The sequence below is a fragment of the Pseudophryne corroboree genome, chromosome 6, assembly GCF_028390025.1.
Source record: "Pseudophryne corroboree isolate aPseCor3 chromosome 6, aPseCor3.hap2, whole genome shotgun sequence".
NCBI lineage: Eukaryota > Metazoa > Chordata > Amphibia > Anura > Myobatrachidae > Pseudophryne > Pseudophryne corroboree.
Genome location: NC_086449.1, coordinates 135,746,779 through 135,762,569, shown reverse-complemented (window position 1 = coordinate 135,762,569; position 15,791 = coordinate 135,746,779). Strand labels below are relative to the sequence as shown.

Sequence of the window (15,791 nt, the reverse complement as noted above, 5' to 3'; positions counted from 1 at the left end):
GACCTATATAAAAGTGTCCCCCGGCTGTGGCATTATCTCTCTGACTAGTGGAGCCCGGTGCTGGTTCCAAAAATACGGGGGACCCCTACGCTTTTTGTCCCCCGTATTTTTGGCACCAGGACCAGGCGCAGAGCCCGGTGCTGGTTGTTAAAATATGGGGGAACCCCTGTCAATTTTCCCCCCATATTTTTGCAACCAGGGCCGGCTCAAAGAGCCCGAGGCTGGTTATGCTTAGGAGGGGGGACCCCACGCAATTTTTTTCTTGATTTTGAACACTTTTTTTTTTAAAAAAGGTGCACAATGAAGCCCTGCACGGATCTCACAGATCCGGCCGGGATTCCTTGTGTTTTGTCAGGCAGTGTTTTACTCATCACTCTCGTAAAACACTGCCTGACATTACGAATCACATCGACATTGGAAAAAACGAATGTGGAAAACTCGGCAGCTTAGTAACTGACCGTCTCAGGATTAAAAAAGTTGCAGTAAAATGCACCCGATACCATTCGAGTTCAAACACCCTTAAAAACGGATAAAACACGAATATTAGTAAATATTGGCCGTAGTGTCCAGATAAAAACAGCGGTCACTAAGGGAGGATTACCATCTCCAGACTCCCAACTGTGTTCTAGGTTTGATTTCTATACAGAAGAAGGTACATGGTGAGGTCGTTTGTAGGGTACAAGGTTATAAATCTGGTTAACACCTTATGTGCTATATCCACAGATGTGGAAAATGTCCGTGACGTGCCTGCGTTTTGGCGCCACTGCTACTTACCTCCCCCATATGCTCCCTGCCTGTCAATCACACTGCACATAAAGACTGGCAGCGTGCAACCACGGTGATGGACTTTGATGAATGCGCAGTGTGGCTTAGCCGCATGCATAGATTACCAATAACTGCTCAATTGAAAAAACGCCGGAATAGCGTACAACTCAGTATTTAGCTTTAAATATTCAAAAAGTACAGTAGAGTGGATATGACCACGGCCCAGCTCATGTGTTCTGGAAATAAATCTCTCTATCCTATTACTTCACATGGAACCTGAGACTGCTATTCTCTACCTTCATCACGTCTGCTTGCAAGCTATACATGATGGAGCCATACATTGTATGTTAACACTTCTTGCATATGGGGAAGAAGCTCATGCAGCAAGTAACACAAATGCACGCAAGAGTAACACTTAACCGACAAACTGGTAGCAGCACAGTGAAAATGAGTAGACTACCTGTCCTAACCCCAGAAATAATAATAACTAGGCTTACCATACGATACCTTTAAACCTGGACATTCATGGATTACACAGGTTCTGTGGCTGATTAAAACCAACTGAAATGCAGGGTTGAAGTAAGCCAGCCACGGAACCTGTTTAATTCATTAGTGTCCCGGTTTAAAGGGATAGTATGGCGAGTCTAATAATAGACACTCCACAACACAATGGGAGGTTTATTGTCTATGTTGTAATCTGCTATTAATGATACATCGGTCTCTTAGAAAGTCTTTTAGGCAGCATTTTGTGGGCTGTACCATTATGATGTCACTAGCTCCTAGTGAGTTTATCAGCTGAACTATTATGATGTCACTAGTTCCTAGCTAGTTTATAGGAGGTCACTAGTTCCTAGTCAATTTATTGGCTGAACCATTATGATGTCACTAGTACCTAGCTAGTTTATATGAGGTCACTAGTTCCTAGTGAGTTTATTGGCTCAACCATTAGGATGTCATTAGTGCCTAGTAAGTTTATTGGCTGAACATTATGATGTCACTAGTTCCTAGAGAGTTTATTGGCTGAATATTTTTGCCCACAAAATGAGTTTGCTGAGAGTAGATGACAGGTCCCGGCCACACCAACTTAAAGCTACAGTGATACGGAGATGTTGTAAATAAACCTTCCACTGAGTTTACATTTTGCTTTAGCAAATGTTGCAGCAGTTTATGGCACAAACACAAAACTGGAAGCAAAAAAGAAAATGCAAATAAAAAGGAGTAAAATATTACTGATAATGACCTGCTGGGAGGAGGCAAAGCTTACACTTTTAGGTACTTCATATGCGATCTGAGTAGAGACTCCGCCCATGTCCAAGATGCCCGCTGTCCGCTTGCGGAAGATGGCATCCTTGTTATCGCTGCCAGGTACATTAACCTCCACTACTGCGTCGTCTTCTGTTGGAGCCAAGAGTGAGAGATAAACAAGCAGCAAAAAACACTGTGCATGTAACCATCCAGATGGAGGAATGTACTCACCATCGTCTATGTGATCAAAGCGGCCAAGGACAAAGTTGATGCCAATCCAGGCGTACACTCCTACAAGACCCAACAAAAAGTCAATATTTGTGCTGTGTATATATATATATATATATATATATATATATATATATATAGAAATTGTTGTGGAGGCGGCACTCAAAGACTTGCACGAATAGTGAAAAAAGCATCCACGTGTGTGGATGTTGCTTTAATGTGTGACGTTTCGGGGACGTATCCCCTTCCTCAGACTGAGGAAGGGGATACGTCCCCGAAACGTCACACATTAAAGCAACATCCACACACGTGGATGCTTTTTTCACTATTCGTGCAAGTCTTTGAGTGCCGCCTCCACAACAATTTCTATATGCAGGTGGGCATGCCCCACAGGGAAGGCACCTGAGCAAGCTGTGCATAGCAGGAGTGCCGGAGCCGAGCAGCTGTATATATATATATATATATATATATATATACATAGAGAGAGAGAGAGAGAGAGAGAGAGAGAGAGAGAGGAAGCATCATGCACAACACCAGTGTTCTGCAACTCATTCAGGAATCTGCAAACTCTATGGAACATCGGGGCAGATGTATTAACCTGGAGAAGGCATAAGGAAGTGATAAACGAGTGATAAGTGCAAGGTGATAAACGAACCAGCCAATCAGCTCCAATATGCAAACTGACAGTTAGGAGCTGACTGGCTGGTCTATTTATCACCTTGCACTTATCACTGGTTTATCACTTCCTTATGCCTTCTCCAGGTTAATACATCTGCCCCATTATAAGCGCATGCACTGACTTTATAAAATGAGGATTGTCAGGGTGCCGACATGGTGGTGCAGGCCTCTGGGTTCTGGGCTGCCTCACGTACCTTCCTGCTTCCCTGAGATGACCTCTGCGTGGGAGTCAGAGAAGAGAAAGTCATAGCGTACAGGAATATCTGTTCGCAGATCTTCAAGTATGGCCTCCTGCTGGCTGAAACACACAAGTGCACTAAGTACATCAGGAAACACACTGGGTGTAACAGTATTGATTTCTGACCTAAAGCCAACTATTGTCTTCTATGTATAAAAATGTGTACACATAGCCATATATATTTGTGTTATAAGACTTTCATTGTACGTCTTTGTAGGAACAAGCGGTTTGTTTTTTTATATGTTAATCAGAAATTGTGCTCCTTTTGGGTTACATAATAGGCCAGACAATAGATCTATTTGCGGTCAACAAATAAATGTTTACCTATGATCAAGTGACTTAGACATCTGTGGACATCCAAAATACGCAGAAGTATAAGGCTATTTGTCCTAAATTATAATTGTATGCAACAATAGATTCCACAATATTGTACCAGAGACTCCAATAACATGTATATGGAGATATGATCCCTTGACCACCGCCCAGAATTCTGGGTTAAATAGAGGGTCATGTCAGACTGATGGCAGCCTCCATTGAGACCTGAGATTGGCAATAGGGTTCCTTTGACTGACAAGACCTAGGCGCTAGACAGCGAGAGGAGGCTCCCTAGGACCACACCTTATGATAGGATTCTGATTACCCTGTATAACTGCCCTAAGGAACGTGGATAAGTATATTTTAAATAAATGATTGTTAATGATATTTTAAATAAATGATTGTTAAACTATATTAGTGTTCCTGACTCTCACTATACTTAAGATAAAAAGCAGTTTCACAAAAAAGAATTATAATAATGCTGATAATCCAAAGGCTAAATAGTTTAATGGGGGCAAAACCAAAACCACACAAGGTCAGAAGGCTTTAACCACTGAAGAGAGCACAACCCCTCTCCCCTCCAGCCAGAAAACCAAATGCCTCATGTCTTCGTAATTATATTCTTACAGGCGGATCTCTGCATTCTGCAGAACCATCTGGATAACTATGCAAGATGTTGTGCCTTGTGTGGTTTGTAATGAAGCCTGGAGTAAAACTGATGATACAGACTTTTCTCTGTGGGATTAATAAAAAGGAGGACACCCTCACCTCTCAGTCAGGATCCGGAGCCCTGCAGTGCAGAGAATATACAGGGGGGTCTCTTTGTGCTTATCCCGGGGAATATGGCTAGCTGCAAAGTTGAGCAATGGAGATATGTAGCCACTGGCTTCCTCTGGGGTGGTGGCAAGTTCCGAAATACCTAGAAGTAGACAGTTGAGAGAGAAGACAAGTCTAAAGATAAAGCAACTGGCACAATGACAAGGCATGAGGCATAAAGCATACCCTCCCAAATGTACAGATTTTTTTATAGTTGGTATAGAATAACATTTCTCGGATGGGATAGGGTTGTCATGGCCCCTCCCCATGACTTTTTCAAGAAAGGGACTTTGTCAAACCTGAACTAGGCCCATCCCAGAAAGAGAGAGAATATATAACATGGTTCAGTGGGAATGAAAAGCTTACAGCTCACTCCAATATACAACTAAACAAGGAAATGACATTAGGTTTGGAATGTGGATCACAAACCAGCTCTTCATTGTAAGACTTGTTCATGCACAGCTAGATCTATGATAAACTGTATATAGTGAACATTTGCAGAAAAGAGATCACTTAACCACTTGATGACCGGGGAGATTCGTCCCTACACTACCAGTCTGAACGTCACTTATCAGGATGTAATTGTTTAATAGGGGATTACTCAATTTAAAAAAAACAACAACAACAACATATTTTCATGACTGTTGCTTTAGTTCACAGGTTCTCAAACTCGGTCCTCAGGACCCCACACAGTGCATGTTTTGCAGGTAACCCAGCAAGTGCACAGGTGTATTAATTACTCACTGACACATTTTAATAGGTCCACAGGTGGAACTAATTATTTCACTTGTGATTCTGTGAGGAGACCTGCAAAACATGCACTGTGTGGGGTCCTGAGGACCGAGTTTGAGAACCTGTGCTTTAGTTAGTTCAACACAGCCTGTGTAATTTACCCTAAGATACAGAGATACAAAAGACAGCAGGAGGTAAATGATCCATGTGTCAGATCCTCTCAGCAAAGTTCTATTACTTCTAGTAGTGCTGTAATGCTAGATTGGCTCAAGGGGAAGCAGTTAGCTTCCTGACGAATGGGATCCCAGCGATCAATATACCAACGCCGGGATCCCAAGGGAGGACACAATCCCGGCGTCAATATACAGACGCCAAATGGGATTCCGCCGTCAAAATACAGACAGCCGGCATGCCGAACGTCCTGACAGTGGGATGCGATGCCGTCCTGCCACGATGTAGGAGGTTAGCTTTAAGCAGTAGAAGGGAGTTAAGCTTAGGGTCCACGCATGGGAACGTTAGGGTTAGGGGCGGGGGAGGGAGAGTTAGGTACACAGAGAGGGAGGTTAGGGATAGGCACCTAGCAGGGAGGGTTAGGGTTAGTCATCTAGCGGGGAGGGTTAGGTTTAGGCAGTGAGGAAGGGATGGTTAGGGTTAGGCACCAACGGGGAGGGTTAGGCACCCATAAGGGAGGGTTAGGCATCCACAAGGGAGGGTTAGGGTAGAGAAAAGATGAGGGTTAGGGGGCTAAATGGGGGGCTGTTGGGATAATGATGGACGGGGGTGCTGCTGTCAGTATACTGACAGCCGGCATCCCGTCCATCGGTTTATCATACTGAACCCAGCTGAAGAACTGAAAATAGATGACAGATGGTTTATCTCCTGTCCTAATAAGGCAATCACCCCAAACAGGAAGTACCAGTGACTGGGATTCCACAGCAATTCCAACACAGGAGCAATGGTTCCACACACTGGAAGACAGCAATGAACGCTATATTATTACTGTGCGATTTCTGGTTTCCATTCGGAGCACTGAAACTAGTGACTCTCATGGACAGTCAGGTTCCAGCCTCAGAGAGATTCAACACTCAGAACGAGAGGTTCTCAAACACGGTCCTCAAGGCACCCCCAATGGTCCAGGTTTTAGGTATATCCATGGCTCAGCACAGATGATTTAATCACACGGACTGACGTGCTAATTAGGTCACCTGTGGCTAAGCATGGATAAACTTAAAACCTGGACTGTTGGAGTGCCTTGAGGAACGCGTTGAGAACCTCTGCTCTACAGCACAGTCACCATTTCTGCAGGCTGTATATCCAGCAAAACCTGGCATTTTGCTGAAGTGAAAAACTCGGGTCTGAGCAGGGAAATTCCCAGGTCGTATGTCTGAAAATGGTATGAAAGGTACCAACCCAGGAACATGTTCCCGGCTCTGTGCCCCTGGCTATTGACCAGGGTTTGTGTCCCGGATAAACAACCTGAGTTAAAGTGTGAATGGTTGGACCTGGAAATTTACTCCTGGGTCGCACTTAGAAGCCTCTGATAGGTTGTTAGGGGCTGCTTGGGGGCGGGGCAGCCGGGAGGAGGCTGCGCTCTATGCTTCCAGGAGGGGACTGTGCTATTGCTTGAGTGTGACATGTATGTGTCAGCAGCCCGGCAGCCCTAGCTTGTAGAATGCCAGGGCAGACCAGGCTTATGTCTGAAAGAGGACGTCCTGGGAATTTCCCAGGTCTCAGGTAGAATTTCCCAGGTCTCAGGTATATGTGAAAGGGGGTCTCTAGCAAAAACCAAGATTTTTCAAATGGTGAAAAACCCGGGTCTGAGCAGGAAAATTCCCGGGTCGTACGTCTGAAAATGGAATTAGACCTGATCTAAAATCCATTTTTTTGCTCGTGAATGTGCATCAACCTGGGATTTCTGTATGATACCCCTTTCAGACATTCTCTAAAGTCCCGGGTTTTTGTACGTGAATGTGCATCAACCCGGGATTTCTGTATGTCTGAAAGGCACCATCCCGGGAACACGTTTCCAGCTCGGCACCTCTGATACTGACCAGGGTTTTTCCCGGGACTGTCATCCCGGAGAGAAAACTCAGGTTAACTGTGAATGGTGTGACAAGGGATTTTACTCCCAGGTCGCACTTAGAAGCCTCTGATAGGCTGTGCGGGATGCTCGGAGGGAGCACGGTCCGTGATGCAGGGAAGGCGCAGGGTCCGTGATGCAGGGATGGCGCAGGGTCAGTGATGCAGGGAGGGGTCTGCGGTGTGTGATTGCTTGAGGGTGTATGAATGTGACATGTATGTGTATAGGACATGTATAGGAGATGTTTGACAGGATGGAATAAGGGAAGTGGTTAATTAGGAACCTTCAGTCTGCCCACTCACAATCATTTTCACGTACTTAGCAATCAAAATATTCAAACTGGTGAGAATGACTTTCCTAGATATATTTTAGATTAGCTAGTGGCAACTGTAAGATCTGATGGAAAAATAAGATTTTACTTACCGGTAAATCTATTTCTCGTAGTCCGTAGAGGATGCTGGGACTCCGTAAGGACCATGGGGAATAGACGGGCTCAGCAGGAGATAGGGCACTTTAAGAAAGCTTTGGACTCTGGGTGTGCACTGGCTCCTCCCTCTATGCCCCTCCTCCAGACCTCAGTTAGGGAAACTGTGCCCAGAGGAGACGGACAGTACGAGGAAGGATTTTTGTAAATCTAAGGGCGAGATCCATACCAGCCACACCGTATAACTTGTGATAAACTACCCAGTTAACAGTATGAACAACAACATAGCCACGGTTCAACCGATAAACTATAACATAACCCTTATGTAAGCAATAACTATATACAAGTCTTGCAGAAGAAGTCCGCACTTGGGACGGGCGCCCAGCATCCTCTACGGACTACGAGAAATAGATTTACCGGTAAGTAAAATCTTATTTTCTCTAACGTCCTTGAGGATGCTGGGACTCCGTAAGGACCATGGGGATTATACCAAAGCTCCCAAACGGGCGGGAGAGTGAGGATGACTCTGCAGCACCGATTGAGCAAACAGGAGGTCCTCCTCAGCCAGGGTATCAAACTTATAGAACTTTGCAAAGGTGTTAGACCCCGATCAAGTAGCTGCTCGGCACAACTGTAATGCCGAGACCCCTCGGGCAGCCGCCCAAGAAGAGCCCACTTTCCTAGTGGAATGGGCCTTAATCGATTTCGGTAACGGCAATCCTGCCGTAGAATGCGCCTGCTGAATCGTGTTACAGATCCAGCGAGCAATAGTCTGCTTTGAAGCAGGAGCGCCAACCTTGTTGGCCGCATACAGAACAAACAGAGCTTCAGTCTTCCTGATTCTAGCCGTTCTGGTCACATAAATCTTCAAAGCCCTGACCACATCCAGGGACTCGGAATCTTCCAAGTCCCGTGTAGCCACAGGCACTACAATAGGTTGGTTCATATGAAAAGATGAGACCACCTTTGGCAGAAATTGAGGACGAGTCCTCTACTCTGCCCTATCCACGTGAAAAACCAAGTATGGGCTTTTATGTGATAAAGCCGCCAATTCTGAAACACGTCTAGCCGAATCTAATGCCAACAACATGACCACTTTCCACGTGAGGTATTTCAACTCCACAGTTTTGAGTGGTTCAAACCAAGGTGACTTGAGGAATCTTAACACCACGTTAAGATCCCAAGGCGCCACCGGAGGCACAAAGGGAGGCTGAATATGCAGCACCCCCTTCACAAAAGTCTGTACTTCAGGAAGAGAGGCTAATTCTCTTTCAAAGAAAATTGATAAGGCCGAAATTTGGACCTTTATGGACCCTAATTTTAGGCCCAAAGTCACTCCTGTTTGAAGGAAGTGAAGCAGCTCTGGCTTCACACCAAGAAACATATTTCCGCCATATACGGTGATAATGTTTTAACGTCACGTCTTTCCCAGCCTTGATCAGGGTAGGAATGACTTCCTCCGGAATTCCTTTTTCCGCTAGGATCCGGCGTTCAACCGCCATGCCGTCAAACGCAGCCGCGGTAAGTCTTGGAACAGACAGGGCCCCTGCCGCAGCAGGTCCTGCCTTAGAGGAAGAGGCCACGGATCTTCTGTGAGCAACTCTTGCAGTTCCGGATACCAAGTCCTCCGTGGCCAATCTGGAACAATGAGGATTGTTCTGACCCTGCTCATTCTTATTATTCTCAACACTTTGGGTATTAGAGGAAGAGGAGGATACACATAGACCGATCTGAACACCCAAGGTGTCACCAGAGCGTCTACCGCTACCGCCTGAGGGTCCCTTGACCTGGCGCAATACCGCTTTAGCTTTTGTTGAGACGGGATGCCATCATGTCGATTTGAGGCAGTCCCCATCGATCCGTGATCTGTGCGAAGACTTCTTGATGAAGTCCCCACTCTCCCGGATGCAGGTCGTGCCTGCTGAGGAAGTCCGCCTCCCAGTTGTCCACCCCCTGGGATGAACACTGCTGATAGTGCGCTTACATGGCCTTCCGCCCAGCGTAGAATCCTGGTCGTTTCTGCCATGGCCACTCTGCTCCTTGTTCCGCCTTGGCGGTTTATATGAGCCACTGTCGTGACGTTGTCCGACTGAATCAGAACCGGTTTTCTCCGAAGCAATTCCTCCGCTTGACACAGGGCGTTGTATATGGCCCTCAACTCCAGGACGTTGATGTGGAGACAAGTCTCTAGGTTTGACCAGAGACCTTGGAAATTTCTTCCCAGTGTTACTGCTCCCCAGCCTCGGAGGCTTGCGTTCGTGGTCACCAGGACCCAGTCCTGAATGCCGAACCTGCGACCCTCTAGCAGGTGAGCACTGTTCAGCCACCACAGGAGAGATACCCTGGTCCTGGGAGACAGGGTGATCCTTTGATGCATTTGTAAACTTGTCCAAGAGGTCCCATTGAAAGGTCCTCGCATGGAACCTGCCGAAAGGGATGGCCTCGTATGAAGCCACCATCTTCCCCAGGACCCGCGTGCAATGATGCACTGAAACCTTTTTTGGTTTTAAGAGGTTCCTGACCATGGCTATGAGCTCCTGAACCTTTTTTCGATCGGAAGAAAAAACCTTTTTCTGGTCTGTGTCTAGAATCAGGCCCAAAAAGGTCAGACGCGTTGTAGGGACTAGCTGGGACTTCGGTATATTGAGAACCCAGCCGTGTATCTGCAACGTCTTCATGGACAGAGACACACTGTCCAGCAACTTCTCCCGAGATCTCGCCTTTATGAGGTGATCGTCCAAGTATGGGATAATTGTGACCCCCTGCCTGTGCAGGAGCACCATCATTTCCGCCATTACCTTGGTGAAAATCCTCGGGGCCGTGGAAAGCCCAAACGGCAACGTCTGAAATTGGTAGTGACAGTCCTGCACTGCAAATCTCAGGAACGCCTGATGGGGGGGGGGAATATCGGAACATGAAGGTATGCATACTTTTTGTCCAGGGACACCATCCAATCCCCCCCCTCCAGGCTGGCGATGACCGCCCTGAGTGATCCCATCTTGAACTTGTACCTCTTCAAGTACAGGTTCAGAGATTTTAGGTTTAAAATGGGTCTGACCGAACCGTCCGGTTTCGGAACCACAAACAGGGTCGAGTAATATGCCTCTCCTTGCTGGAGATGAGGAACTGTGACAATCACCAGTTGAATATACAATTTTTGGATTGCCGCCAACACTAGCTCCCTCTCTGACGGGGAAGCCGGCAGAGCCGATTTGAAAAACCGGGAGGAGGCAAGTCTTCGAATTCCAGCCTGTATCCCTGAGAAACAATCTCTAATGCCCAGGGATCCACCTGCGAGTGAACCCAGACGTGGCTGAAAAACCGAAGACGAGCCCCCACTAGATCTGCCTCCCCCCAGGAAGCCCCAGCGTCATGCGGTGGACTTTGCAGAGGCAGGGGAGGACTTCTGCTCTTGGGAACTAGCTGTGTGCAGGTTTTTTGCCCTACCTTTCCCTCTGGCAACAAAGGACGATCCCTGTACCTTTTTGTTTTTATTGGAACGAAAGGACTGCATTTGATAATGAGGTGCCGTTTTTGTATGCTGCGGGGGGACATAAGGTAAGAAATTCGACTTACCAGCCGTAGCCGTAGAGACAAGGTCCGAGAGGCCGTCTCCAAACAACTCCTCCCCTTTGTAAGGCAAGGACTCCATATGCCGCTTTGAATCGGCATCTCCCGTCCACTGTTGGGTCCACAAGAGCCGCCTAGCAGAAATAGACATAGCATTTATTCTGGAGCTTAATAAACAAATGTCTCTCTGAGCATCTCTCATATACAAGGCAGCATCTCTGATATGCTCTATGGTCATTTGAATAGCATCCCTATCTAAGGTGTCAATCTCCGTAGATTAGGAATCTGCCCATGCCACAACCGCACTACAAACCCAGGCTGACGCCATAGCCGGTCTAGCAATAGTACCTGAATGAGTGTAAATGTGCTTCAAGGTAATTTCCTGCCTGCGGTCAGTAGGTTCCTTGAGGGAAGCCGTATCCTGAGAAGGCAGTGCCACCTTTTTGGACAAGCGTGTCAGCGCCTTGTCCACTTTAGGCGAAGATTCCCAGCGTATCCTATCAGTTTGTGGAAAAGGATACGCCATAAGAATCCTTTTGGGAACTTGTGGTCTCCTATCCGGAGATTCCCAAGCCTTTTCGCACAATTCACTTAGTTCAAATGAGGATGGAAAGGTGACTTCAGGCTTTTTCCCTTTTTACATGTGTACCCTCGTGTCAGGGACCGGGGGTTCTTCAGTAATATGCAAAACCTCTTTAATGGCAATAATCATGTACCGAATACCTTTTGCCACCTTCGGCTGTAATTTTGCATCTTCATAGTCGACACTAGTCAGTATCTGTGTCGGTATCTGTGTCATCGATCTGGGATATGGTGCGCTTCTGAGACCCCGAAGGGCCTGGCGCCACAGGGACAGGCATGGGCTGGCTACCTGACTGATCCCTAGCTTCTGCCTTGTCTAACCTTTTATGCAATAGATTAACATTTGCATTCAAGACATTCAGCATATCCACCCATTCCGGTGTCGGCGTTGCCGACGGCGACATGACATTCAAGCACTCCCCCTCCACATTAAGCGAGCCTTCCTCGTCAAACATGTCGACACACGCGTACCGACACACTTCACACACACAGGGAACCCCTTTCCTGAAGACAGTATCCCTGTCAAGGCCCTTTGGAGAGACAGAGAGAGAGAGTATGCCAGCACACACCCCAGCGCAATGATCCTGGAGACCAACACAAAATGTTTTTTCCCCAGCAGCGCTGTATAATATGTTATCCGCCAATTATGTGCCCCCCTCCCCCTCTCTTTTAAACACCCCTTCACCATGTGTAAGCAGGGGAGAGTCCGGGGAGCTTCCTCTCAGCGGTGCTGTGGAGAGAAAATGGCGCTGGTGAGTGCTGAGGGAGAAGCCCCGCCCCCTCGGCGGCGGGCTTCTGTCCCGCTCGAACTTACAAAAATATGGCGGGGGCTCTTTTATATACATGTACAGTGCCCACCTGTACATGTATATTGTCTTTTGCCATAAGAGGTGTTGATATTGCTGCCCAGGGCGCCCCCCCCTGCGCCCTGCACCCTTACAGTGACCAGAGTGTGTGAGGTGTATGGGAGCAATGACGCACAGCTGCAGTGCTGTGCGTTACCTCCGTGAAGCTGAAGGCTTCTGCCGCCTGACGACTTCTGTCTTCTGTACTTCTAGCTCTGTGAGGAGAACGGCGGCGCGGCTCCGGGGGTGGACGCCCAGTAAGAACCTGCGTTCACCCCCTCTGGAGCTAATGGTGTCCAGTAGCCGAGGAAGCAGAGCCTATCTTAGACAAGAAGGTCTGCCCCTCTCTCCTCAGTCCCTCGATGCAGGGAGCCTGTTGCCAGCAGTGCTCCCTGTAAAAAAGTAGACAAAAATCCAAACAAAAATGCTTCTAGGCAGAGAACTCAGGAGAGCTCCCTGCAGTGCACCCATCCTGCTCTGGGCACAGTGTAAAACTGAGGTCTGGAGGAGGGGCATAGAGGGAGGAGCCAGTGCACACCCAGAGTCCAAAGCTTTCTTAAAGTGCCCTATCTCCTGCGGAGCCCGTCTATTCCCCACGGTCCTTACGGAGTCCCAGCATCCTCAAGGACGTTAGAGAAATAAATGCTACTGTACTGTATATGTGAAAACAAAGAGTTTTGCGTGGGTATTAACATATCCCTTCACACAGGCCATGTCTCCCAGATCAGGCCCATCTTTATTCCGAGACACCACTCACATGTTTCGACCAAAAAAATTCTAAGTACACTTGTTTCATTAACAGCTAGTTAGTTATGTTCTGAAATACAGATATTTAAAGTAAAGGGTTTTTATTTTAAAAGATGTTACTCTATACAATAAGCAGTTATAGATCTAAACACGGGCTGATTTAGAGATGGACGCAGCCGCGTGTCTGTACGCAGCGGCTGTATCCATCTGGTCTGTGCACGTGCAACACCCGCAGTATGCGTGCGCAACCCTTCTCCTTGCAGCTGCATCGCCGCAAGGTGATTGACAGCGGCGGGTGTACGGGGGCGGTGTTTTGATGTTGAAGGGGTGTGGCGGCTGAAATGGGAGTGGCTGTGTGATGTCACACGCAGCGGCTTCAATAGAAAAAATGCTGGCGGACCACCTACCAGTGCAGGGGTCTATCTTAAAACGATGTGTCCGCAAATAAATGTGCGGATGCATCGTCAGGCAGCGCCACACACATGCTGGGCGGATTTGCCCTGTGCTGGGCGGCCCCGAGCATGTGAGGAGATGGACGCAGATCTTGCTCCGGAAAGCAAGATCTGCGGCCATCTCTGAATAACTCCCACAATCCTGTTATTGTTCCCCAAGTAATTCCCTAGCCCCTCTTTGCACTGATACGCTCTGCAGCCACTGTGAGCAGGAAAGATTAATTCACCATCAGCATAAGAAGGGGTTTCAGTCCTTGCGAACATGATTTACTTTTTCCATATTTTACTACTTTCCTCTTATGCTCATAATTACTTTTCAGTCCCCTCTTGTTTTACCATATGTTCTCTTTTCACCTCTAATAATGTCTTATTTACCATGATTCCTATAATGTTGCCGTCATACGGTATCTAATAGCAACAGTATGTATTCTAACAAAACATATTTTTTATATTTCCCATTTGGTCTCAGTGATTTATGTAGGAGCACAAATCCCGGCCTGCAAGAGACCATCTTCTCTCAGCTGCTGAGACTGAGCCCTCCCTCACAAAACTATTTATTGAAATCACATATTACCGTGTAGTGATCACTATTTTCCATGAACACTTTAGTGCTGTCTATGTGATAAATCCCGCTGCCTATCATGTTTGGTTATTTAAAAATAGGATTTTAATACCTACCGGTAAATCCTATTCTCCTAGTCCGTAGAGGATGCTGGGGACTCCAAAAGGACCATGGGGTATAGACGGGATCCGCAGGAGCTTGGGCACACTAAAAAGACTTTGACTGGGTGTGAACTGGCTCCTCCCTCTATGCCCCTCCCCCAGACCTCAGTTATAGGAACTGTGCCCAGGAGAGACGGACATTTCGAGGAAAGGATTTTTGTTAAACTAAGGGCAAGAAACATACCAGCCCACACCACAAACATACCGTACAACTGGAGTAGCATAAAACCAGATAACAGTATGAACTAACAACAGCAACAAGCTGAACATAACTGATACACAAACCACGTGTAACCGAAAATAACCAGTATCAACCTAACTGCAAGGAACAGTCCGCACTGGGATGGGCGCCCAGCATCCTCTACGGACTAGGAGAAAAGGATTTACCGGTAGGTATTAAAATCCTATTTTCTCTTGCGTCCTAGAGGATGCTGGGGACTCAAAAAGGACCATGGGGTCTATACTAAAGCTCCAGACCGGGCGGGAGAGTGCGGACGACTCTGCAGCACTGACTGAGCAAACATGAGGTCCTCATGAGCCAGGGTATCAAACTTGAAAAAATTTAGCAAAAGTGTTTGAACCCGACCACGTAGCTGCTCGGCAAAGTTGAAGCGCCGAGACCCCTCGGGCAGCCGCCCAAGATGAGCCCACCTTCCTGGTAGAATGGGCCTTTACTGACTTCGGCAACGGCAGCCCAGCCGAAGAATGAGCTTGCTGAATCGTATTACAAATCCAGCGTGCAATAGTTTGCTTAGAAGCAGGATTTCTAATCTTGTTGGAAGCATACAGGACAAACAGAGCCTCTGTCTTACTAGTAAGAGCCGTTCTGGCGACATAAATTTTCAAAGCTCTGACAACATCAAGAGACTTTGGGACCGCCACAGCATCCGTAGCCACAGGCACCACCATAGGTTGGTTTATAGGTTGTTGACGAGTCCTCAATTCCGCTCTATCTGAATGAAAAATCAAATATGGGCTCTTGTGAGACAAGACCACCAACTCGGACACTCATCTGGCAGACGCCAGAGTTAAAAGCATGACCACTTTCCAAGTGAGAAACTTTAACTCAACCTTACGCAAAGGCTCAAACCAGTGAGACATAAGAAACTGCAACACCACTTCAAGATCCCACAGCGCCACTGGTGGGACAAATGGAGGATGGATATGCAGCATTCACTTCACGAAAGTCTGAACCTCAGGAAGGACGGCCAATTCCCTTTGAAAGAAAATAGATAAGGCCGAAATCTGCACTTTGATGGAACCCAACTTCAGGCCTGCATCCACGCCTGCCTGCAAGAAATGGAGGAAACGACCCAAGTGAAACTCCTCCGCAGGAGCTGCTTTGGTTTGA

At 47.2% G+C, this 15,791-nt stretch overlaps 1 protein-coding gene across 3 annotated transcripts in view; it reads right to left on the bottom strand.

Moving 5' to 3' along the window:
- ENTPD4 (ectonucleoside triphosphate diphosphohydrolase 4) overlaps positions 1 to 15,791 on the bottom strand; it is a 114,704-nt gene that overhangs the window by 15,314 nt on the left and 83,599 nt on the right. For 2 of the 3 annotated variants that reach the window (XM_063931876.1, XM_063931874.1), the window contains exons 5-8: positions 4,238 to 4,388; positions 3,111 to 3,214; positions 2,242 to 2,301; positions 2,006 to 2,160 (exon numbers count right to left, since the gene is read on the bottom strand). In XM_063931876.1, the coding sequence (XP_063787946.1) occupies positions 2,006 to 2,160; positions 2,242 to 2,301; positions 3,111 to 3,214; positions 4,238 to 4,388 (470 nt within the window). The remainder of the gene's footprint in view (positions 1 to 2,005; positions 2,161 to 2,241; positions 2,302 to 3,110; positions 3,215 to 4,237; positions 4,389 to 15,791) is intronic. The other variant, XM_063931875.1, reaches the window with a different exon arrangement.